The 21,534-nt window shown below is 49.8% G+C and overlaps 1 protein-coding gene across 1 annotated transcript in view; it reads right to left on the bottom strand.

Annotated features, from left to right (window-relative positions):
• Nucleotides 1-21,534, bottom strand: part of Myo18b (myosin XVIIIB) — a 239,358-nt gene that overhangs the window by 63,433 nt on the left and 154,391 nt on the right. The window contains exons 35-39 of the mRNA XM_008849005.2: nt 10,165-10,278; nt 8,795-8,911; nt 5,495-5,578; nt 4,610-4,747; nt 1,348-1,533 (exon numbers count right to left, since the gene is read on the bottom strand). Of these exons, the coding sequence (XP_008847227.1) occupies nt 1,348-1,533; nt 4,610-4,747; nt 5,495-5,578; nt 8,795-8,911; nt 10,165-10,278 (639 nt within the window). The remainder of the gene's footprint in view (nt 1-1,347; nt 1,534-4,609; nt 4,748-5,494; nt 5,579-8,794; nt 8,912-10,164; nt 10,279-21,534) is intronic.

Here is a 21,534-nt window from a genome sequence, read left to right as displayed (position 1 = left end):
AGGACAAAAGCAGGCCGGCCATCTGCCAGGCCAGCCCGCCTGTGTGTGCAGCCAACTAAAGAAGGCATCGGGGGAGACACGGGTTAGGATGTCTCTCCTGCAGGCCAGAGCTTACAGGAGCGGCCACAGCATGGGAAGCAGGGCTGTTAATGAACACTGTCAACTGGAAGAAAGAACCTCTCTCTCCCTCAGGGCCGAAGAGGAAATGCCAGCCAAGAGCCTGGACTTTTGTCTGGGGACCCTATCTCTGTGCAATACCTCATCTATTCCCACACGGAAGAAAGAGCCAGGCAGATGGCTTGTCAAGGGGGAGCTGGCAGTGTGACTCTGGCTATAGATGGCTGTGGATGTGGCTGGAGGAAGAAAATGGGTGAGCCCTGTCACAGAGCAAGAGAGGACGGGGTGGGAAGGAGCAAACAACACACCATGGAGGCCCCAGGGCCAGCGCTGGACATGTTGCTCACTGAAGCTGAGTGATAGCGTCAGGTGGCCCCCAAGTCACAGAATCAGAATCTGGAGCCTTCAGTAGTCCTGTCCGCAAGACGATGCCGTCACATGCCTTGTGATCTCAGTGGGAAATCATTTTCAGAACAATATGCTGGATGATAGAGGAATTTCCCATGAGGTAGAAAGCAAATTTAATATATCCCTTGGCCCATGCCAAGTCTCTAGAAGGAGATTTGCTCACTAGTGATGTGGCCTAGAATTGAGCAGACCTGTGGAAATTCAGGGCAGTGAGTGGTCAACTCTGAACCTCAGTTTGGCAAATTATTGGCTTAGGGCCTCAGTTTCCCCATCTTCATAATGGGCATGATGATACCACACACCTCCAAGTCTGACAGGAAGATTCAAACAGCAAACATTTCACTCAGAATAAGGTGTCCGGTACATGCTCGGTACACACTGGCTTCTACCTTACACATTCATCGTTTCTGCTCTAAGCCCAGAGATAAATCTACATTTAAGACATGGCAGCTGACTAGTTATTGCACCACTGAGGCCTCAGTTTCCCCATTTTTCAAACTAGGACTGCACCGCGACCCCAAGAAAGACAGATATTAGATTCACGGTGTTTCCCCTCCTTGTTTCCCAAGGCTAGCCTTCCACTGGCATTCCACATGTGAGAACTAGAAAGCAAACCAGAGCAGGGCAGCCACCAGCCACAGCAAACGCCAGTGCTCTGATATGGACATGCCCCTAGGCTGGTGTCCAATGGTGGAGTCATCTCTCAGCCCATCCTCTTAGTAACCCACACTGCAAAGGCCCAAGAGACCATCTTGGAGCCACCCTTCAAGATGGCACCTACCCCAGCCTAATGACACAAGAGCCCAGCAGGCAAGGCCTCACCAGCTCCATGCAGCGCCGGCTGGCCTCCACCTCCCTCTGGACCAGCTCCTCCATCTCTGCCTTCAGCTCCTCCAAGCGTCGCTGGTAATACTGGCTGTTTTCCCGCTGCTGGGCCTCCGACTTGGCTGCTTGGGACAGTTCCTCACCCATCTTGATCAGACTGTCTCGAAGTCGGATCACCAGGACCTGGGAGGGGCAGAGGACAGTGCTGACCCACTCGGAGTACGAGGCTAGCAGCCTGAAGCGGGGTCCCCAAGGCAAAATGATCCTCTGCTGAGCCTGTGCATGTGTATACCAAGTGATCCGGCTACAAATGATGATTTCTGCTACCAAACAAACAAACAAACAAACAAACAAAAAAGATTCACTTTGAAAATGTGAGATCCTACCTTGAGAGACTATAGGGTAAACGTGCAGAAAACCCTGAGTCTGGAGAGTCTCTGGGTTCAAATCCTGCCTCTACCTCTTCCTGCTGTGTGATACTGGGCAGGTGATTAGACTGAAAGAGAAGGATGAGGGCAGGAGTAATGAACGATGCTCGTGTCTCTGCTCTGGGATGCTGCCAGGATCTGACACATTAAGTTGTGCATGGGGTAGAGAGATCCTCGCACAGACTCGATGAGGGTTGGGAGTTACTAGACTTTGCCCCCTCCATTCCGGGGTCTAGGTGGAGTGCTGCCCTGGGAGAGGGGTTCTGGCTTCTGTATTTGGGGTCAGTCCTCACCAGGCTCTGATGTTGCACATGTTTCTTTCTTCCTGGGGACAGAAGTCCATGTAGACACAATGACAGAATGGAGGGAAAAAGAGCAGCACCTGAGTGCAGCGGAAAACAGATCCCAGGACCAGAATTCATCAGGCAGCTGACAGGATGGACTCCACCTGTCCCAGTGGGAAACAAGGAGCATGGACACAGGGAGTGTGGACAGACACAGTCAGGAGTGTGGACACAGGCAGCAACGTGGACAGAATCAAGGACGTGGACAGAGTCAGCGACGTGGACACAGTCAGCGACGTGGACAGAGTCAAGAGTGTGGACATAGGCAGCGACATGGACACAGTCAGCGACGTGGACAGAGTCAGGAGTGTGGACATAGGCAGCAACGTGGACACAGTCAGCGATGTGGACAGAGTCAGGAGTGTGGACATAGGCAGCGACGTGGACAGAGTCAGGGACGTGGACAGAGTCAGGAGTGTGGACAGAGCCAGGGACGTGGACAGAGTCAGCGACGTGGACACAGGCAGCGACATGGACACAGTCAGTGACGTGGACACAGTCAGCGACATGGACAGAGTCAGGAGTGTGGACAGAGTCAGCGACGTGGACAGAGTCAGGGACGTGGACAGAGTCAGCGATGTGGACACAGGCAGCGACGTGAACACAGTCAGTGACGTGGACAGAGTCAGCGACGTGGACAGAGTCAGCGACGTGGACACAGGCAGCGACGTGGACAGAGTCAGGGACGTGGACAGAGTCAGCGACGTGGACACAGTCAGTGACGTGGACAGAGTCAGGGACGTGGACACAGTCAGCGATGTGAACAGAGTCAGCGACGTGGACAGAGTCAGGGACGTGGACAGAGTCAGTGACGTGGACACAGTCAGTGACGTGGACAGAGTCAGCGACGTGGACAGAGTCAGCGACGTGGACAGAGTCAGGAGTGTGGACACAGGCAGGAGCCTGGACCCAGGCAGGAGTGAGAACCCAAGCAGGAATGAGGACCTAGGCAAGAGCCCATGTGAATATTTCAAGTCTTGCTAGGGAGCTCCAAGTCCCTTCTCCAAAGCCACAGATGAGGACAGACTCAGGTCTTCATCATCCCCCAAAGAGAAGCTAGCCCATTGGGCTGTCTTTGCCTTTCAAAGGGAGTTTAATTCCCACTTCAAATAGCAGCCAGTAAAGTTGTCACAGTGTCCCCAGCCCTCTGCAGCAAGGACCTAGGACTCTGCTGTGCTCAAATGACGGTGACAGACAGAGGGGATGAGAGAACGCAGGGCTGGGATCTATAGTCATTTTTCTTTCCTGCTTTTCCTTAGCTATGCTAGAACTGAATTCAAAACCCCACAATGTGGCCGTATATGCCATGTAATCATTTAACACCTGGCAGATAGGCACTTCCTGTGTCTGAAGAGACCCTGGTGCCTAAGCAATTCCCCAGCTGGGCTGAAAACTGATGAAGGTCAAAATCTACAAGAGTTTCTCTCTGGCCTCAATCCACAGCAGCCTTTTCAGAGTCCAGAAGTCCCCAGGGGTTGGGGAAAGTATTTCAAAACAAGGGGTACAGTCTTTCAGGGTCCAGATTCACTGCAGGGAAGCCAGGGGGCTGCAGAGAAGGTGGTATAAGGGCCCAGCCAGGGTGGAGGGCAGGGCAGGTATCAACCACTTCTTCCTGTCCCTGATGCTGGGGCTTGTCTCTCTGGGGTCACGGTCTCGCTCTGATGGTGAGGTCTACCCTTCCTGCCCCTCACAGTGGCATCAAATGCCAGGCACAGATAGAGTGGGATGCAGTTTCAACAATTCAGGGGGGGTCCTCTGCAAATGTCCCATGCTCTTAGCCCACAGAGCTGAAGAAGTGAATGCATGCTCAAGGTCGGAGTCAATGTCATCACCGAGCTCCGTCCAAACCCACCACGATCTTAGTATCCTCCAGGCCCACTCCTCTCGGAAGCCACCTGGGTCCCCAGTCCTGAAGGCTTTGTCCACTAGCACTCATGACCCCACACAGCACAATGGGTGTTTGTGCTCATCCCCTACAAAGCTATCTGCTCATACATCTCTCCATCATGTACCTAGCAGGGCTTACTACATGCAAAATGAGTTTGGGGTGTATAAGAGGATAGATTGGTATATAGAAATGGGAGGAATGGCACTCGCAGATTAAAGGATGGGCATACAGCAGGGTCTAGGGCTGGAGAAGAGGAAAGAGAGGACATGGGGAGAGGAGGAGAAGGGAAGGGGACAGGAGGGGAAACAGGAGTTAGGAGGGGAGGGGATAGACGAGACTCAGGATGAAAATCAAACTGAACGAGGGACCAAGGGACTTACGATGGTGGAGGATGGACTGGGGAGGGGTGAGTGAATAAGAGATTCAAGAAACCATGTAAAAGAAAGGAAAAAAGGAAAAGGGAGGGAGGAGGACAGGAGCCAGAGCAGGCAGATCCATCCCAAGCAAGGCCCGATCGCAGTGATGAACGTGGGGTAGGTGGAACCCCACACACATCTCTCCCTGCTCCAGCCCCCAGCAGGCTGTGTGTCCCCAAGTACCTCAAATCTCTTCAACTGCACTTTCTGAAACTCTGTCTTGTTCTCCAGGTCACAGATGATGGCCTCCTGCCTGCTGACGATAGCTCGGTCCACAGTGGACTGTTCCAGATGCTCAATGCGCAGCTGGGCCACTTGCAGCTGGGGGGGGCACATTGAGAGTCTACTGGTACCCATTGGCACTGAGTCCCAGGACAAACATGTGGTCCCCGGCACTGGCACCCATTCCCTGCACAAGGGCTACGTTACTAGGCCCCATCTGAGGACCTGTCAGAATCTCACACCCTGCTCCAGAGTGCAGGCGCTGAGAGCTGACGCTTCCTGAGCCCTCCGAATCCAGAGCAGGACTTCAGCTCTTCATTCTTGTCGCTCCTTCCCTGCCATAAGGGGCCAAACTGTCTAAGAGCAACAGCTCCTGTGTCCAAAGACACAGGCAAGGGCGGCTGTGGGTTCAGCACACAGCCTGATTTCTGCTTGCATCAGTCTGGGTGTGTCAGTTTCCTTTCTGAGCCTCAGTTTCTCCATTTGCATTGTGAAGACTAAAGGACTAGCTCCTGGCATATAAATAGTACCAGCCAGTGCTGCCTTTACCTTTGTCCTGCTTGTGGTGACTCGGCTCCCACAGGTGTGGCTCAGAGACCCACGACTTCTCAGAGGGAGAGAAGTTTGTACCGAATGGCCCATGGGCCTCAGTGACCAGGAAAGGACAACAATGACCGAGAGAGCATGTGTCTGTTTACTAGGATTGTCCTCAGTTTTTCCGGCACATGACTGTGACTGAAGTTGACTGAGTGACTGGATGACAGCATGAGTGACCTTCCCAGGAGCAGACACCGATAACAGGCAGGCAGTCTCCCTCCCCACAACACGGCAGCTCTGAGCACACACCTGCTCTTGAACCCGCTGCTTCTCCTTCTTGACCTCTTCCAGCTGCACCTGGAGCTCCTGAATTTGCCCGATGTCAGTAGCAGACTGGTGAGAGAAAAAAGGATGTCACTGTGAGACCCTCACCAGGAGCCCTTCCGCCACGATCTGTCTGTCTGCTGGAACTTTCTTGGTAATGGCTGTTTCTTAAAAGTTGTCTCTCACATCTTCCCCAATATCCTCCATCTCTGCTTGCTGAGTCACTACCTCCCAATGTCCCCATCTCTGTGTTTGCTGAGTCACTCCAAGTTTTAGCCTGGGGACTTACCACTTGAGTTCTTTATGACACATGCTAGAGAACCCAGAACAAAGCAAGCACTGCCCCACCCCCCCGTGTCAGAACTACATTGGAAGGGCAGCATCATAGTTTAAGTGTGAAATGTCCCTCACAGGCTGGGGTGGAGGGACCTGGTTGCCACTGATGGGATTTTGGAAAGTGACAGTCAAAAGGGTCGTCTAATACATCTGTGGATTCAGAATCTGAATCTGCAGACGGGAAATGGTGGAACTGTAGAAGGTGTTGTATGGATGGAAGAAGGAGGTCACTGGGGTGTTCCTGCCTGGGCCCCTTCCTGTTGGGCACTCTGTACTGTTTCCTGTCAGCCATGAGGTGAACAGCCTCTGCCACAGGCCCCTGCTGCCATGATCATGTGTGTCTGAGCATCTGGGGCCAAAAACTGTGGGCTGACCCCTCCGAAACCATGAGCCAAAATAATTCCTCCCTGTAGCTGTTTGTCAGGTGAAAGCAACATTACAGCTGACTAAACCAGGAGGAGAGCTTTCATGAGTGTTGGGTGTCTGGGATGCTATGCCTGGATACTGGCCACAGCAAGCCAAGGAATCTCTGCACTTCATTTTCCCCACGTGAAATTGGCCCCTTCCATTGGGTGAATTCCAAGGCAAAAGAGACAGTGGAGAGTCACCATCCCATAGGAAGCAGAACTGATAATTAAGTGGCTCCCTCTGAAGAGCAGGCTCCTGAGAGCCCCAAGGCCACTTGGTTCCCATTATCAACGTGTCTGACTTCACTTATTCATCACAGCCTATGTGCATGTTCTTCACTTGTGACTGAACAAAGACATTTCCACTTGGGACGAAAATAAACATGAATGACAAATTTTGAGAAGGCCCAGGCTCTTGGTTGTGGCACTGGTGACACCACTCACTACTTGGGTGAGGACTTTCCCGAGCCACTGCCTCTCCTCCATGCCTGAGTGTGCTGGTCACTTCTCATTGTCCCTAATGCCGTAACTTTCACGCTTTCAACAGCTGCTCGCTAAGTGTCCAGCCCACATTTTTAGGTCCAGATTCAGTGTAGGATAAGGCAGAGGACAGCCCTGCTTGATCGGCTTTGATGGACTATGATGACACTCCAGAGGCTCCTCTCCTCCTCCTCTTGCTCCTACAAAGCTTGGTGGTTCTTCCCACTGCCATCAAATGAAGCCTCTAAGAGCCCCGTCTGTTCCTCTTCTCCTGGCCTCATTGAGCTCACTTCAAACACAATCTCCTCACCAGCCTCCTCTCAGCCTCTCTGATGCACCACAGTCCCTTTGCACCAGCCATCTTCCCTCTGTCTAAACCCCACAGTCCCACTGCCATCCTTATTCAGATTTTCCCCTAGAGCCAACTCCTCAGGGAAGCCTTCACTGATACTGACCTAAATCAAGATTCACAGAACCAAGTTGACTCCTCTTATGGACTCTCAGTTCAGACTGCAAGCCTTTTTCCCACCCCATGCTGTTCCAGGTAGCCTTGTGGTAAAAATCTGCCTAGCCAACAAAGCCACAATCTACACAAGTGAAAAAATAACATCTGTCTTTGCTCCAAAGTATTCTTAGTATTTTTCATAGTGTCTACCACAGAGCAAGTCCTTAGTAGAAGATTAGATAGATGATAGATAGATAGATAGATGATAGCTAGCTAGCTAGCTATCATCTATCTATCTATCTATCTATCTATCTATCTATCTATCTATCTATCTATCTATCTATCTATCTATCTATCTATCTATCTATCTATCTATCTATCTATCTATCTAGCTAGCTAGCTAGCTAGATAGATAGATAGATGATAGATAGATGATAGATAGATAGATGATAGCTAGCTAGCTAGCTAGATAGATAGATAGATGATAGATAGATAGATGATAGATAGATAGATGATAGATAGATAGATAGACAGATGATTGATGATTGATAGATAGATGATAGATAGATAGATAGATAGATGATAGAATGATAGATGATAGATAGATGATAGATAGATAGATGATTGATAGATAGATGATAGATAGATAAATAGATAGATAGATAGATAGATAGATAGATAGATAGATAGATAGATAGATAGATAGATAGATAGATAGATAGATAGATAGATAGATAGATAGATAGATAGATAGATAGATAGATAGATAGATAGATAGATAGATAGATAGATAGATAGATAGATAGATAGATAGATAGATAGATAGATAGATAGATAGATAGATAGATAGATGATAGATAGATAGATAGATAGATGATAGATAGATAGATGATTGATAGATAGATGATAGATAGATAAATAGATAGATAGATAGATAGATAGATAGATAGATAGATAGATAGATGGTAGATGATATAGATGGAAAAATTGCTAGAAAAATGAATGAATGGAATGAGTGGATGGATGGATGGATGATGGATGAATGGAAGGATGGACGATGGATGGATGAGTACATGGTGGTGGATCAATAGATGAAAGATAGATGGATGAGTACATGGTGGTGGATGGAATGGATGGGTGGATGAGTACATGGTGGTGGATGGGATGGATGGATGAAAGGACAGGTGGACAAATAGATGGACAGACGGACAAATAAATAGATGAATAGATGGGTAGAAAAAGGATATGGATGAATAGATGGCTGGATGGGTGGATAGGTGGATGGGTAGATAGATGGGTAGATGGGTGAGTGGATGGATGATGGGTGAATAGATGGTGGATGGATGGGTAGGTAAGTGAATGATGGATGGATAAACGGATGAGTGGGTGGGCACACGGACAGATAGCTGAATGATGGACTGATGAGCAGTGGGTGAGTGGATAGATAGGTAGTGGATATAAGGAAGTCAAATCCTTTCACAGTGGAGATGTCTTTGGGGCATGAACACAGATCTGAAGGTAATGTCCTCTTCCTTAGGACCTCACAGAGTTGATGGTTCTCACCTATCCCCCTGCTGTCTTGGCCACCCAAACCCCAAGTCTGGAAGTGTTTCCGACCTGTGCGATGAGGTCCTTGTGCTTCTGCATGAGGTCGTTCAAGTCATCCTGGTCCTCGTCGATGCGCTTCAGGAGGTCCGCCCTCTCAAACTGCAGCCGGTACAGCTGCTCATCCACCTGCAGGGAGGCAGCCGGTGAGGGGTACTCGAGAGTGCACTGTGTGTTCAGTTCAGGTGACTGTGTGCGGCACATGTGTGAACGGATTGGTACTGTGTGGGCTCCCGGGAATCTGTGCATGCACATTTTAAACACACATGGTATAAAACATGTAAGTACAAAACTGTACTTTCTCAGAATAGAGACTTAGTCCTGCACACAGGTGTATCCCCAGCACTGAGCACCAGACTTGGTATACAACAGGTGTTCAATAAATGTCTATCAGGTAGGTAGAGGGATTTGGCTGAGAGGTTTTACTTCTAAGGGCGTTTATTTTGCATGCATGCTTGGTGATTTTATATGCAAGTGGCAATCTCGTGGATGTGTATATATGTACACATGTGTGTGCACAAGTGTATACTTACATATACGTGTGCATGAAAATGTGTGCATGTGTGTCTATTTTTCTGGACAGGTTCCCTTTAATTTAGGGCAAATAAAACACATGATCAAAGGGCTGCTGGGGATCCTGCACATTAGCCTCCATCTCCACCCCTATAGGATTTTATACAGTCAACTCTGAGCATCCAGACCCCAGGCATTTTCACCAACATGATGGATCCACAGCACTGGCTCACTTGTCCATTCAATGGGGACCACATAGTAACTATATAAGTAATAGTCGGGTCTTCTAGGTGGGCCTGTGGAAAATGTGCTTCTCTCTTATAAAGGATGGCACACAGTGGTCCAATGATGAGGACCCTGAGTCCCCATGGTGGTGGGCACATAGTAGGGTTGCAAGAGGTGCCTGAGAACCACTTACAGTGGTGAGTGGTGAACACACCATGAGCACATGGTTAGCTGTGTTCCACTCAGAGTTGAGCAGCAATAGGCTCATGTTTGGTGCACCCTAACAGTACTGGGCACACAGTAAGTCTACAATAGGTTTCCTTGCTTGCCTTTGTAGATGGGATCACATAGCCAACCCCTATATATGCTCTCAGCCTTTATCATGTTCAGCACACAGTGAAGCACACAGTAGGTCCACTCCACAGCACATTCCCTCACTACTCCTCTATGGAGCTGAGCACCCAGTGGGTCCACAGCAAACTCTTCAATCCTCTTATACAGATGAGCACCAAGTAGGTCTACAACAGAAGCCTGCATCCCTAATTGGCATGCAGTGGGTCTCAAGGTGGTGCCCTACAATTCTATTCTAAGTGCATCAGCCTTGTGTCTCTGCCTGCGCCTCTGGGCTGTGGGAGGGACAGTACCAGGTTCTTGCTCCGGGCCATATTCTCCAGCTCACTGTGCATGTTCTCCAGGTCTGCAGTCAGTGCCTTCTGGGTCTTCAGGGCGTCTTCACACTTGGCCTCACTCTGCTCCAGCTGAGAAGGGAAGAGAAAAAGCTCCTGATGACCTCAGCTCTCTGACATCCTCCCCAACCCATCCCAACCCAGTCCAGGCCCTCCCAGGAACCACTCCTGCCTTTTCACCTGTCGATCCACATGCAATGGGGGGAGATTTATTTGCACTTGAGGAATCTGAGCCTACTTCACTGCCCTTGCCCAGTCTTGCAACATGCAGCTCCGGACCCTGCTACAGGGCTAGGCTGTTCCTCAGTCCTGGGACAAACACCTATGGATGTCCACTCAGCGCCGGGCCTAGGACACACAGGGAACAGCTAACTGGCCCTGCTCTTCCAGAGAAGACAGGCAGGGACAGGTAGTGCCAACCACTCTAGGGAGCAAGGGGAAGAGACTCAGGAATAGTTGGGGCAAGGAGGAGAATTTCAGAAAGCTGTGAGAACCTGCCAGCTCACTTTCCTGACCAGGGCTCAGGTTAAGCAGGTCTACAAAGCTTTTAAGGGCCAAATGTTCTGCATGGGAGCATCTTCCTAGATACACAGCTTGGATCAGATTTCAAAGACTAAACCACCTACTTCCATAAACTTCTTTGTCTCTCTTTACTTTCTCATCTACTGCTCAGCTATGGGACAGCAGCAACTACCCAGGCACACGAGCCCACAAGGAGGACAGTCCCACCCAGAAACCCATCAGTGCACAGACCCTACATTCAGTCTGCAACCAGAAGCTTCTCCCATATCTCTGGAGTTCTGGAAGCTCCAAACATAAAACAGCCTTGGAAATGACCCAAGGAAAGCTTTGGGGCCATACAGCACCAAGGAACAGAGGCCAGCCTGGCGCTGCCCAGAGGCACATGCTTTCCCACCAGCAGGCCACTGTCTCCCAAAGGGTTATCGATCCAGCCAGAGAGGTACACACCCATAATCCAGGACTTGGGAGGCTGAGGCAGGAAGGTGGTGAGTTTCAAGCCAGCCCTGTCTCAAAACACAAAACAAAAAAATTGTCAAGGATACTAAGATTGATTGCAAGGGACAGAAAAGGGGGAGTTCTGTGGATGAACTTAGACTTTGTATGTGCCAGGCAAGCACTCGCCACTGAGCCATATCCTCAGCCCCTGAAAATGGGGATTTTTCAACTCCATTTTAATGGTGACGGAAATGAAAAAGAGCCCCCCATCCCCAAGATAGGATAAACACTGATTATCTTAAGGAGGCCTTTGAAGTTCAACCAAATGGAATGGTAGAGGGAAGTTGTTGACCCCAGAGGCCCACGGGAAGTGGGTCTAGATTTTAATAGACTCTACAGGCAAGGGCAGAGATTTTGTAGTCCAAGTCTCCAGCCAGGCAGCTCTGGGCTGCTGACACGCCGTCTCGATGCGGAGCCTTAAAAGTCTGAATTTATTACACTTTAGGGAACTAGAAGAAATACAGGGCATCAGGCTGACTTCCCGTTATAGATGACCCAGGGTAAGAATCACTCATGGCACATTATTTCCATATCACAGTAGTTTGACTCGTGTGTTTATAAAGTCGGAGGCAGGTTCTAAAAGGGACAAGTTCAGATTCTCCAGTGGCAGCTGTACTGGCTAGACTCAGGCCTCAAAACGCCTTCCCTGGTGTCACCAGCGGCAGCAGCTGAACAACAGAGAGAACAAAGTTGGCAGGGGACAACTCCTAAATGCCAGCCTGGCCTGTAGGGTGCAGAGTGACTGTTGACACTTTTGGCTCTGAGACGCCCATGTTCCCCACGCACAGGGCCTCTTGTATTTTCAAATCAACCATCTGTCCACAAGATGATGAGCTAAGATCTAGAGCTGTCCATCTCTCTCCCACCTGGCTGTGGGCCGGATCACAGCCGTCCATCAGCAACACAATTGATTTGATTTTTGTTGAAGAATGTTCTCTGCCTAAGGGAAAATGAAAGGTCGGAGTTGAGGGGGAGGGGCTCCCAGACAACTGAGAGGGGGAACTTGCCCAACACAAGCTTGCGCTGAGAAGGAGGCAAAGGTAGCAAGAAGCATCCTTTCTTTTTACCAAGAGCTGGGTTCCAGGGTCTTCCACATGCCCAGAAAGTGCTCTACTCCTGGACTACATCCCCAGCCCAAAAGATACATTTTTAATGACGTGATTGGAGTGGCTAGATCCAGCCAAGCCTGAAGGCAATCTTAGCTTCAGAATTCTTCCCATCGTTTGTTCACATTGCTTTCCTACTTAAGGTAATTAGAGGCAAGTGACTGGAACTCAGAGTCCAGAACCTACTAAGTCAGTAAAGCAAGGAAAGCAGTGCCCAGCACTGAGCAGGACAGCATACAGAGGACACTGGGAATGTTTGCTGGTGGGCCGGCATTCCAAGGCTGGTTTAAAAGAATTTTCTCCAAACACTTGTGATAGGAGAAAGGTCCTCTATGGCTCTCTACACACAGGAAGGCAAGGCCCTCCATGGTCATCTGTGCACAGGTCCCAGTTGCTGAGCTGTTCTTCCAAAGTCTCCCACACCCCCCCCGCCGCTCTGTCTGTCCCACCCCCACCCCTATTCAGGGCACAGGTAATTGAGATTCGTATCACATACACATCAACTGTAGCCTATGAATGGCTCTGCTTTCCTATTAGAAGCCATCTGTCTGTTTTAAATACTCGGGTGAAATGTTTGCTTTGGACTTAAGACTGCCAGAGCAGTCGGCTAGACTCAGGAGAGAGGCAGGAAGGAAGGACGCTGGCTTTCTGTACAGAGCTTACCTCCTGGATTTCTGGCTTTGATTGAACAACTTGGTAGATTTTAAAAATATCAAATTACAAATGCCAGGGGCAAGAGTTCCCTCTGACAGACCTTGGAGGGCCTAAGACTCCACACTCTCCAGCCTGGACGTGCCATCCAGGCACTGGGAAGAATCCACCTTCTGTGTGGATTCTCTGGAGAGGGTCACCCAAGTAAGTCTATGCTGCACACAGCCTTGACTACACATAGCAAAAGTGTTTGCTGCAAACCTATTAAAAATGTCAGCTGGGGACTGGAGAGATGGCTCAACAGTTAAGAGTGCTTGCTGCTCCTCCAGGGAACCTGAGTTCAGTTTCTGGTACTCAGGTTGACTCACAGTCATCTATAATTCCAGCTCCAGGGGATCCGACACCCTCTTCTGGCATCCACAGTCAACTTCACTCATGTAGAAAGACCCCACACAGACATACATACATACATGTAATTTAAAAATAAATCTTTTAGAAAATATCACCTGTCTCTAAGCATGTCTGTACAAGTTAGCTGAGGACAGTGTTCCCAAGAGACAGAGTCCCAAGGCCACCTCGGTGTCCTTGAGATAGCATCAATAGCATTTATCTTTTATTTATTTGGGAAATGTAGCTTTATTCCATTCAAATACTCAAAGCATTTGACCATATGCTAAATATTCCACAATTTTCCCTCCTTTCTGAAAAGCGTGGGCACTCATTGGTGCATCTAAATTAGCTTTTATAGTACTGAGTATTGAACCCAGGCCTGTGTGCACACTGTGCAAGCAACCTACCACTGAGCTACATCCCTAGCCCTCCTTTTATTTTTTTTTATTTTAGGACAGGGTCTCACTGAGCTTCCCAGGCTAGCCTTGAACTACCTCAGCGGCATAGCTGGCCTTGAACTCAGAATCCTCCTGCCTCAGCTCCTCACAGCTTGTGCCACTAGCTCCAGCTTCAAAGCTCTCTGTGAATTTACTTGTCCCACTTTCTTCAGAGTATTAGGAACAACTATCAATGAAGTGGCCCCAGGCAGCCAGGGCCACCGGATTAGGAGCGTGAGGATGTGCTGACCCTGTGCCACTCACACATTCCCCAAGTGCCACCTTAGAAACCATCTGTTTCTTGCACATCCCCAAGCTCCCTGTGCACAGATGCTGACCTGGACACCAGCTGGGGTCCAGTGGTCGCTCTAGGGAAAGTACGAGGCCAAACATAGTATGAGGCGTGAACTGCACAGGGAGACCACAGCCTCCTCCACCAAACCCCAGACACACAAAGCTCAGCTGAAGGCTAGGAAAGGTGGGGGAAAGGTGTTCGAATGGAGCTCCCTTTCAGCAAGGGGCTCTTTTGTTCAAAGCATCTCTCTCTCTCTCCCCTGGCTTGCCAGGGTTCAGGGAGCCCATGGAGTCTCTCTCTCTCTCTCTCTCTCTCTCTCTCTCTCTCTCTCTCTCTAAATCACTGTTCATTATCATATCTAGATTTGGAATCACCTAGGAACTACACCTCTGGATGTGTCTTTCAGGATGCTTTCAGAAACGTTTAACTAAGGAGGGAAGACCCACCCTGAGTGTGGGGCATCATCCATGGATGGACTAAGGTCCCAAAATGAATAAAAAGGAGAAAGCGAGCTGAGCACTGGCCTTCATCTCTCTCTGCTTCCTGACTGTGGATAGGTGTGAGCAGCTGCCTCATGGTCCTGCCTTCGTGCCTTCCCACTATGGTGGACTGTTCTCTCAAACTGTGAGACAAAATAAACCCTAAAGTTATTTTTGCCAGGTGTCTTGTCACAGTAGCAACAGCATATGGAATACAGCCACCACGTAGCTCCAGTCACCTTCATATCACAAAAGACAGCCTCTGAGGAGCTTGGCCTCAGGGAGATAACCACACACTGAGGGTGGGGCTCTGCAGAGTGCTGGGGCCTTCCCTCCATGCTGTGCCAGGATGCCCTCTCAACCAGTGTGCTCAGCGCACCTTCTGCTGAACCAACTGCCCTGATGTGGATTCTAAGACACCAGGACTGATAAACTAGATTAAATAAAAAGCAAGAGCTTCCCTTCCCAAGTCAGCATCATGGGAGGATGTGATGGCTGGCTATCAAGTGGGAGGGAAGATTTGCAATAAACATGTGCAGTGAAGAGGTTATATCCAAAATATCCTACAAGGTCTGGGGAGATGCTCCGTGGGTAAGGCACCTGATGCCCAAGCATGAGGGCCTGAGTTCGGACCTCCAGCATCCAAGCCAAAAGGCATGCATGGGAGTGCACGCCTGTGCTGGGGGAGCAGAGCTAGGGGACCCCTCAGGCTCATTGGGCAGCCGGTCAATCACTGATCTCCAAATTCAGTGAGACATTGTCTCAAAAAATAAAGTGGATAAGCAACAGAGGAGGATGTCCTGTGTCAAACTGTGGTCTCCACACACATGCATATGCATGTATACACACAATATCTCATAAATCACTCACAGGAATATAGGCAATTCAAGAGGAAATTAAGTGCAGGCCTGGAGCAGGAAAAGCCAAGATCAGAATGGCTGGTACATTTGGGAAAGCTGGTCCATGCACTCCTCCCAAACAGATCCACAGACACAGAGCCACAGACACAGAGCCACAGGTACAGAGCCACAGACACAGAGCCACACACAGACCCACAAATGCAGCTCGTCTTCCTAAAGGATGTCTGGGATGCATGTGCTTGTCAGGTTGCTGAGCCCGGGGATGGTTTAAGAGGTGCAGCCTTGCTGGAAGTGCATCACTGAAGGCAGGCTTTGAGAGCTCACAGCTTTCCCCACTTCCAGATATCTCTCTGTTTCCTGCCAGTGGTTGAGATGTGAGCTCTCGGCTGTCTGCTCTGGCTGCCTGCTGCCATGCCTCCCCAACCCGTATGGACACTCTCTCTAGAACCATAAACCAAAATAAACTCTTTCTTCCTTAAATCACTTTTGGTCATAGTGTTTTATCACAGCAACAGAAGTAACACACTCCTAGAAGACAAAGACAAGCCAGGAGCGACTGCACCGTGACAGTTGCTCAGGCAGACACCTTTGCATCCTGGCGGATTCCTGAATGTTGAGGAACTACTGTGGGGGATGCAGCAGAGCAAGTCACAAAAGATTCCTTACACAGGGGTAATGGGGACACTGCCACGTTTGTGTCAGGGACAGGCAAGAGATGTTTGCGCTATGACACACCAAGAGGCAAGGCTGAGATGTATACAGTTTTTACACGGCCTTGTTAAATGTGGAGAAGAGTCTCTACTCACAGGCTGCAACAGACAAACAAACAAAAGTTGGGACCAGTGTCATACTGGACCTGGGACCTAGTTGGTCTTGTTTTAGAAAATGGGAATTTTGGCTGGGGTAAGTATTGAGATAGGGTGTACACATGTGGCAAGGCTGGAACTTGTGGAGATCCTCCTGCCTCAGCCTCCTGAGTGTTGTGATTACAGGCACAGGCAACCATGGCAACTAGCATTTATATTAGTGTTGACTGTTTAGATTCTGACTGGGATAAAGGGCATGATGCCTTTAGCTTGCTTCCAGATGGTTCAGGAGCTCTAATTCTGGCACAAAGATGATGAAGCAGATTTGGCAAATATTCCAGTATGACCCTAGGAGCTGGGCTGGACCTCGGAGGTAGAGTGCTTACCTAGCATGTGTGAAGCTCCGGGTTCTACCCCCAGTGCCACAAAAAGTAAACATGTTAAAATAAATTGTAGAACATGGATGAAGGACACAGGAAAGCCCTGGGTGCTGTTCTCAAAATGTCTTTGTAAGTTTTAAATTCTTTGTAGAGTCCTTATCTGACATGTCAGGAGCCTTGAGTCCATCCCCAGCATTGAATAAACTGAGTATCATGGGGCATGCCTGTAGTCCCAGCACTTCAAATTTAGGGGTAGGTTGTCCTTGGCTACATAGAAAGCTTGAGGCCAGCCTGGGCTATGTGAGATTCCACCTCAAAGAAAAAAAGATTCTTTCAAAACAGAAACATGATTTGTGTGTGGGGGGGGTAATGTAAATGTATGTGTGGTGGGTGCACACACTCATTCACATGCAGAGGCCAGAGCAGGACGTGGGGTGTCTTCGTCTACCGCTCTGCACATTGTTGGCTTGAGGTGGGGACCAGTGCTTCAGCTTATCTGGCTGGCCAGCGAGCCCTCAGGACCTGCCCGTCTCTGCTCCCCAGTGCTGTGGTTACAGGCACCTGAAGCTATGCTGAGGTGTCTATGAGCTGCTGGGGACTCAAACTCAGGACATCACGCTTGCAGAGGGAGCACTCCTACTCACTGAGCTGTCTCCGTAGCACCACAGATGCGTGTTACTGTCTGGACAAGTTCCACCTAATTCTGTTTTTGCACGGTTTCCCTGTGTGTTCTGCTTCCTCCTCATACTGGGTGCAGGGCTGGCTGCTTTCTGTGCAGCTGGCCAGGCAGCCTGTGTGGTCACTGGGGACTTGGTCCTTGTAGGCATACTCCACACGTTGTCCTAGAAGCCACTCTATCCAAACAGTTTTAAGGTGAGAGGGTTAGGTCATGGCACAGAAGTGTTGCATGGTACCTGGATATGCAGATGACTGATGCTCCTGTCAGTGTCGCTGCTGGCTGGAGGGTTGTGTCACCCTGGAGCGCTGGGGTTGTGCTGCCCACCTGTTCCTTCCAAGCTAACCACAGGCAGATCATTTAGAGGGAAAACCAGCATTTCCTGCCCATAATGAAAGTGTCCTCTTCACACTTCGTTCACCACTGGCTTAGAAGTGTCAATATTTGTGGGGTGAACAAACCTGTGACCACCATGTTTTCAACCAGTTACAACATGGTCTTTCTCTCTTCTGACAGGAGGTTAGGTTAATACTGAATCAATTTCCTCCAACATCGTCTTTAGAGAAGAAAACAAAAGCTCTTCAAATAAAACGCAGAGGAAGGCCGCCTCTTCTGAGGTTGCTGACGGGGAGGCGTGTCTGCCAAGGCCCCCAGTCACACAATGCCTCCCACGGGGAGTCTTCTGGGGACTGTTAATTATCTCCAGTGTCTCATAGAAGCACAGGTGACATATGGTGACAAATGCCCCAATTAAGGGCACCGGGGACAGATCCGGGACCATCAGTCTTCACTGATGGGCGCACTGGCTGGTAGTTAATCACGGTTCAGAAATTCATGGTGGAGAAGATGGGCCGGGTCTGAGGGCCCTGCCTGAGAGACACAGAAGGCCACAGTCCCTAGGGAAAGGTCCACGGGACACCAGGGCTTCCAAAAAGAGGCAATGGCCCAGAGACAGTGACCAACAAATTAACACCCAGGGTTCTGCCATCAGGATTCTGCAGGTTCAAATCCCAGTTCTGTTTCTTATGATCTTCATAACTCTGGTTAAGTCATTTAGTGTGTTTACTCATCCCAGTTCCCACATTCCAAGAGTTGCAAAGCAAAGAAAGGGAACAAAGATGTCATCATAAGAGGACAGGTATGCTCTGAACTAGAGGCGAACCCAGAACACAGCGATATCTTACCCCACAGGGCAGTGACTGCTCTGAGAGAGAAAATGCCAACAGTAAATCAGAACAAACACTCGTCAGGTAATGACTGTCTGAAGGTAGAAACCAGAGCCCTGCAGAGGCACAGGCCATGCAAAGCTGACTAGGTGGGAACAGGCATACCGAGCCACTGTGTGCTGCTGGTGGCGAGTGATACTGCAGGATAGGAACTAGGATGGGTACCTTGGAGGTTAGCCTGGGGGACCTGGATTGGAGGCTAAGGACAGCGAGAAGTCACTTGTAGACCCCACGTGCCAGCCGCCAAGACCGTACTGAGATCTTCAAGTTCATCTCCAAGGTGGCGGCTAGGGCTGGGGCTCGGTGGCAGAGCACTTGGCTGATTTGCACAAAGCCCTGGCTTCCATCCCCAGCACAAAACCCAAACCCGAAAGATTCGCTGGACAAGACCCAAAGCCAGGAGACTTGAGGGGAATCTAGGGTGAGGCATGCTGGTGGCATTTGACAAGCACAGGGAGCACAGGGGACAGATTGCTGGGCAGTGACAGAGACCAATGGCTACTTCCTTCTTAGCAGGAAGGGGTGCGTGTGCAGGGCCCAGCGTGAATGAAATAAGCAATGGATAGTTCAGTACAAACCATTTTCCAGTGAACAAAAAGCCAATAATGTGCTCCCATTGAGAAGGGAGATCAAGAACGCCATGAATCAAATGGGGGCCAAAACAAAACAAAAACCCAGGCAGCCAAGCAGTGCCCGGGAGCCACCATCAGCTTCTGCCCTTGGAGCAGGTGCCAGCCCCCACAGTTGCTGCCAGCCCCTGCCACCCCCATGCAGCTCCCCCAACCCCTGTTCTCACAGATGTTACTTAACACGGAAATAATCTCAATTAAATATCATGGTTGTTGGAATCCCTTCTGTCTCCAGATTAGTTTGTTTTCAATGAAAACATTTTGTGGAAATTAATTAGTAATTGGTTCCAAAAGACCCACTCTTTGCCCACCTACAGGCTCCCCCTTCTAAAACCCTGCACCCTGAAACCAGAGAACCCCACAGCCAACGCAGGTTAGTGAAACAGGGAGCTGGTGAAGGCTCCCTAACCTACTGTCTTAGAGGGCTTTTGTTTTTGTTTGGGGGGTTTCTTTTGAGACTGGGTCTCATGTAACCCAGACTGGTATTGAATTCACTATGTAGCCAAGAATGACCTTGAACTTCTGATCCTCCTGTCTCTACCTCCTGAGTTCTGGGATTACAGATGTGTGTCATCCCATCCTGGTTATGTGGGGCTACGGAGCGAACCCAAGGCAAGCAATCTACCAACTAAGCCACACCCACCGAGTTTTTAAACTGAAGAATTCTTTGAGATCTGCGGTCTGGTGTTCTTTGGACTGATCCCATGAGGGTGGTGCCTCCTTATGAGGTAGGCCCCGGAGTATTCCAAAGGCTGAGGCTGATTCATGATCACCCTAGAGCTTGGGCACAGGCAGGACTCGAACCTGCCGCCTGTTTCCTGTCCTTGCCTCTGGGAGTCCTCTGAGCACTGAGGAGGGTCTTGAACCTCTGGTGTTGACTGAGATGCATCTCAGCGGAGTACACACTGGTGGGAAGAGCTGCAGGATTCTAGGCAGAAGGACAGTTGGCTGAGAACTCTCACATGGGGAGTTCTGATAAGGGAACTCTTGTACAGTGCTGGTGTGTAACAGGGCTGCAGAGCTGGCTGAGGACTGGATTCTAGCCTTTTGTTTTTTTCTTACCAAGCTCCAGCTACACTCTCCTCTGCTCAGCAGCTTTCTGTGACTCCCTATTTCTTTGGGTATAAAGCCCAAATTTCTTAGCCAGACTTCCTAAGCCATTCAAAAACTGGCTCCAGCCTCCATTGCTGGGCTGGCACTGCTCCTTTGACCCTCATCTCCTGAGCATATTATCCTTCTGATAGACTTCCTGTCTCTGCCCTTGAAGCTTCCATTGCTTCCCCCAGCATGCAGCAGGCTTCCCACTCTGCAGTTCCCTACCGCAGGACCTCACCAACCTTTCATCCTTAGAGACAGCCAGTATCTCCAACCCCCACCCCACCCCCAAGTCAGAAGTAGGGCTTCCCCTTCAGAGGGTCCCAGGCGTTCCCCCAACAGAATTCAGGTCCCACCTTAATACACAAGCTGCCTCCAGTCTGCCTCTTGCCTGGCCTGGGAACCCCTCTGAGGCAGAGTCCCTCCAGGAGACCTTACCACCCCCTGTCTGGCTCTGCAGCTTGGGCTCAGGCATCCCAGAGGAAAGCCCACCTGCCAAATGAGTGCAGCTCATGGCCAGATGCCTTGGCGCACAGCCCCCTATCTGCACCCTTGTGGAGTAACCCTGTTTCTCCAATGCCCATCTTCCCATGAGCAGGCTGCAAAGGCCCACGGTTCACGCCTATCCAAAGTCCTGCTTGGGCTTCTCTTACCCAAGAATATCTGAGGTATCAAGTGCTGATGGTAGTTCACAGGAATTCCAGCCCTGGGAGGCTGAGGCAGGGGAATTAGGAATTCAGTCTGCACTACATAGTCAGACCGGGCTCCAAAGACCAAACAAACAAAAAAACAGATGCTACGTTCTAACCCAGACTTAATAAAAACAGAGGACGTGGAACGCAAGGTCTTGAAATTCACAATTTTGAAATGATACTGAAATTTCAGCAGTGGAGCCAGCTTCCAGGCTCCAAGGTCAAGCCTGGTCCATTAGTGGGTACCTGTTAACAGAACCATGCTAGATGAATAAGGTTGGGGCACAGGACTGCTTGTGTACACAGCCTCCAGGCATGTCTCACTGTGTGTCTTTCGGTAAGGTGCTCAGCCTCTCACATCCTGTTTCTCCACTAGCAAAGTGGGCTAAATACAGGGATATCTGCCCTCCTAAGGTCATGGCAAGGGTCATCTACAATAACACACAGTCAGCCAAACTTTATCAGCCAGTCCCATCAATTCCAAAAAGAAGCCAGGCTTTGCGTGAAGCTACCAGGAGCTTCTCTCTGCCATAGAATAAAGCCCAAACCTTCCTGTGCATTCGGGGTTCTGCCTCCCCCTCCCCTCCTT

The sequence above is a fragment of the Nannospalax galili genome, unplaced genomic scaffold, assembly GCF_000622305.1.
Source record: "Nannospalax galili isolate Female #2095 unplaced genomic scaffold, S.galili_v1.0 scaffold103, whole genome shotgun sequence".
Taxonomy (NCBI): domain Eukaryota; kingdom Metazoa; phylum Chordata; class Mammalia; order Rodentia; family Spalacidae; genus Nannospalax; species Nannospalax galili.
The sequence above is the reverse complement of the archived record's forward strand: the minus strand, read 5'-3'. Positions and strand labels throughout refer to the sequence as shown.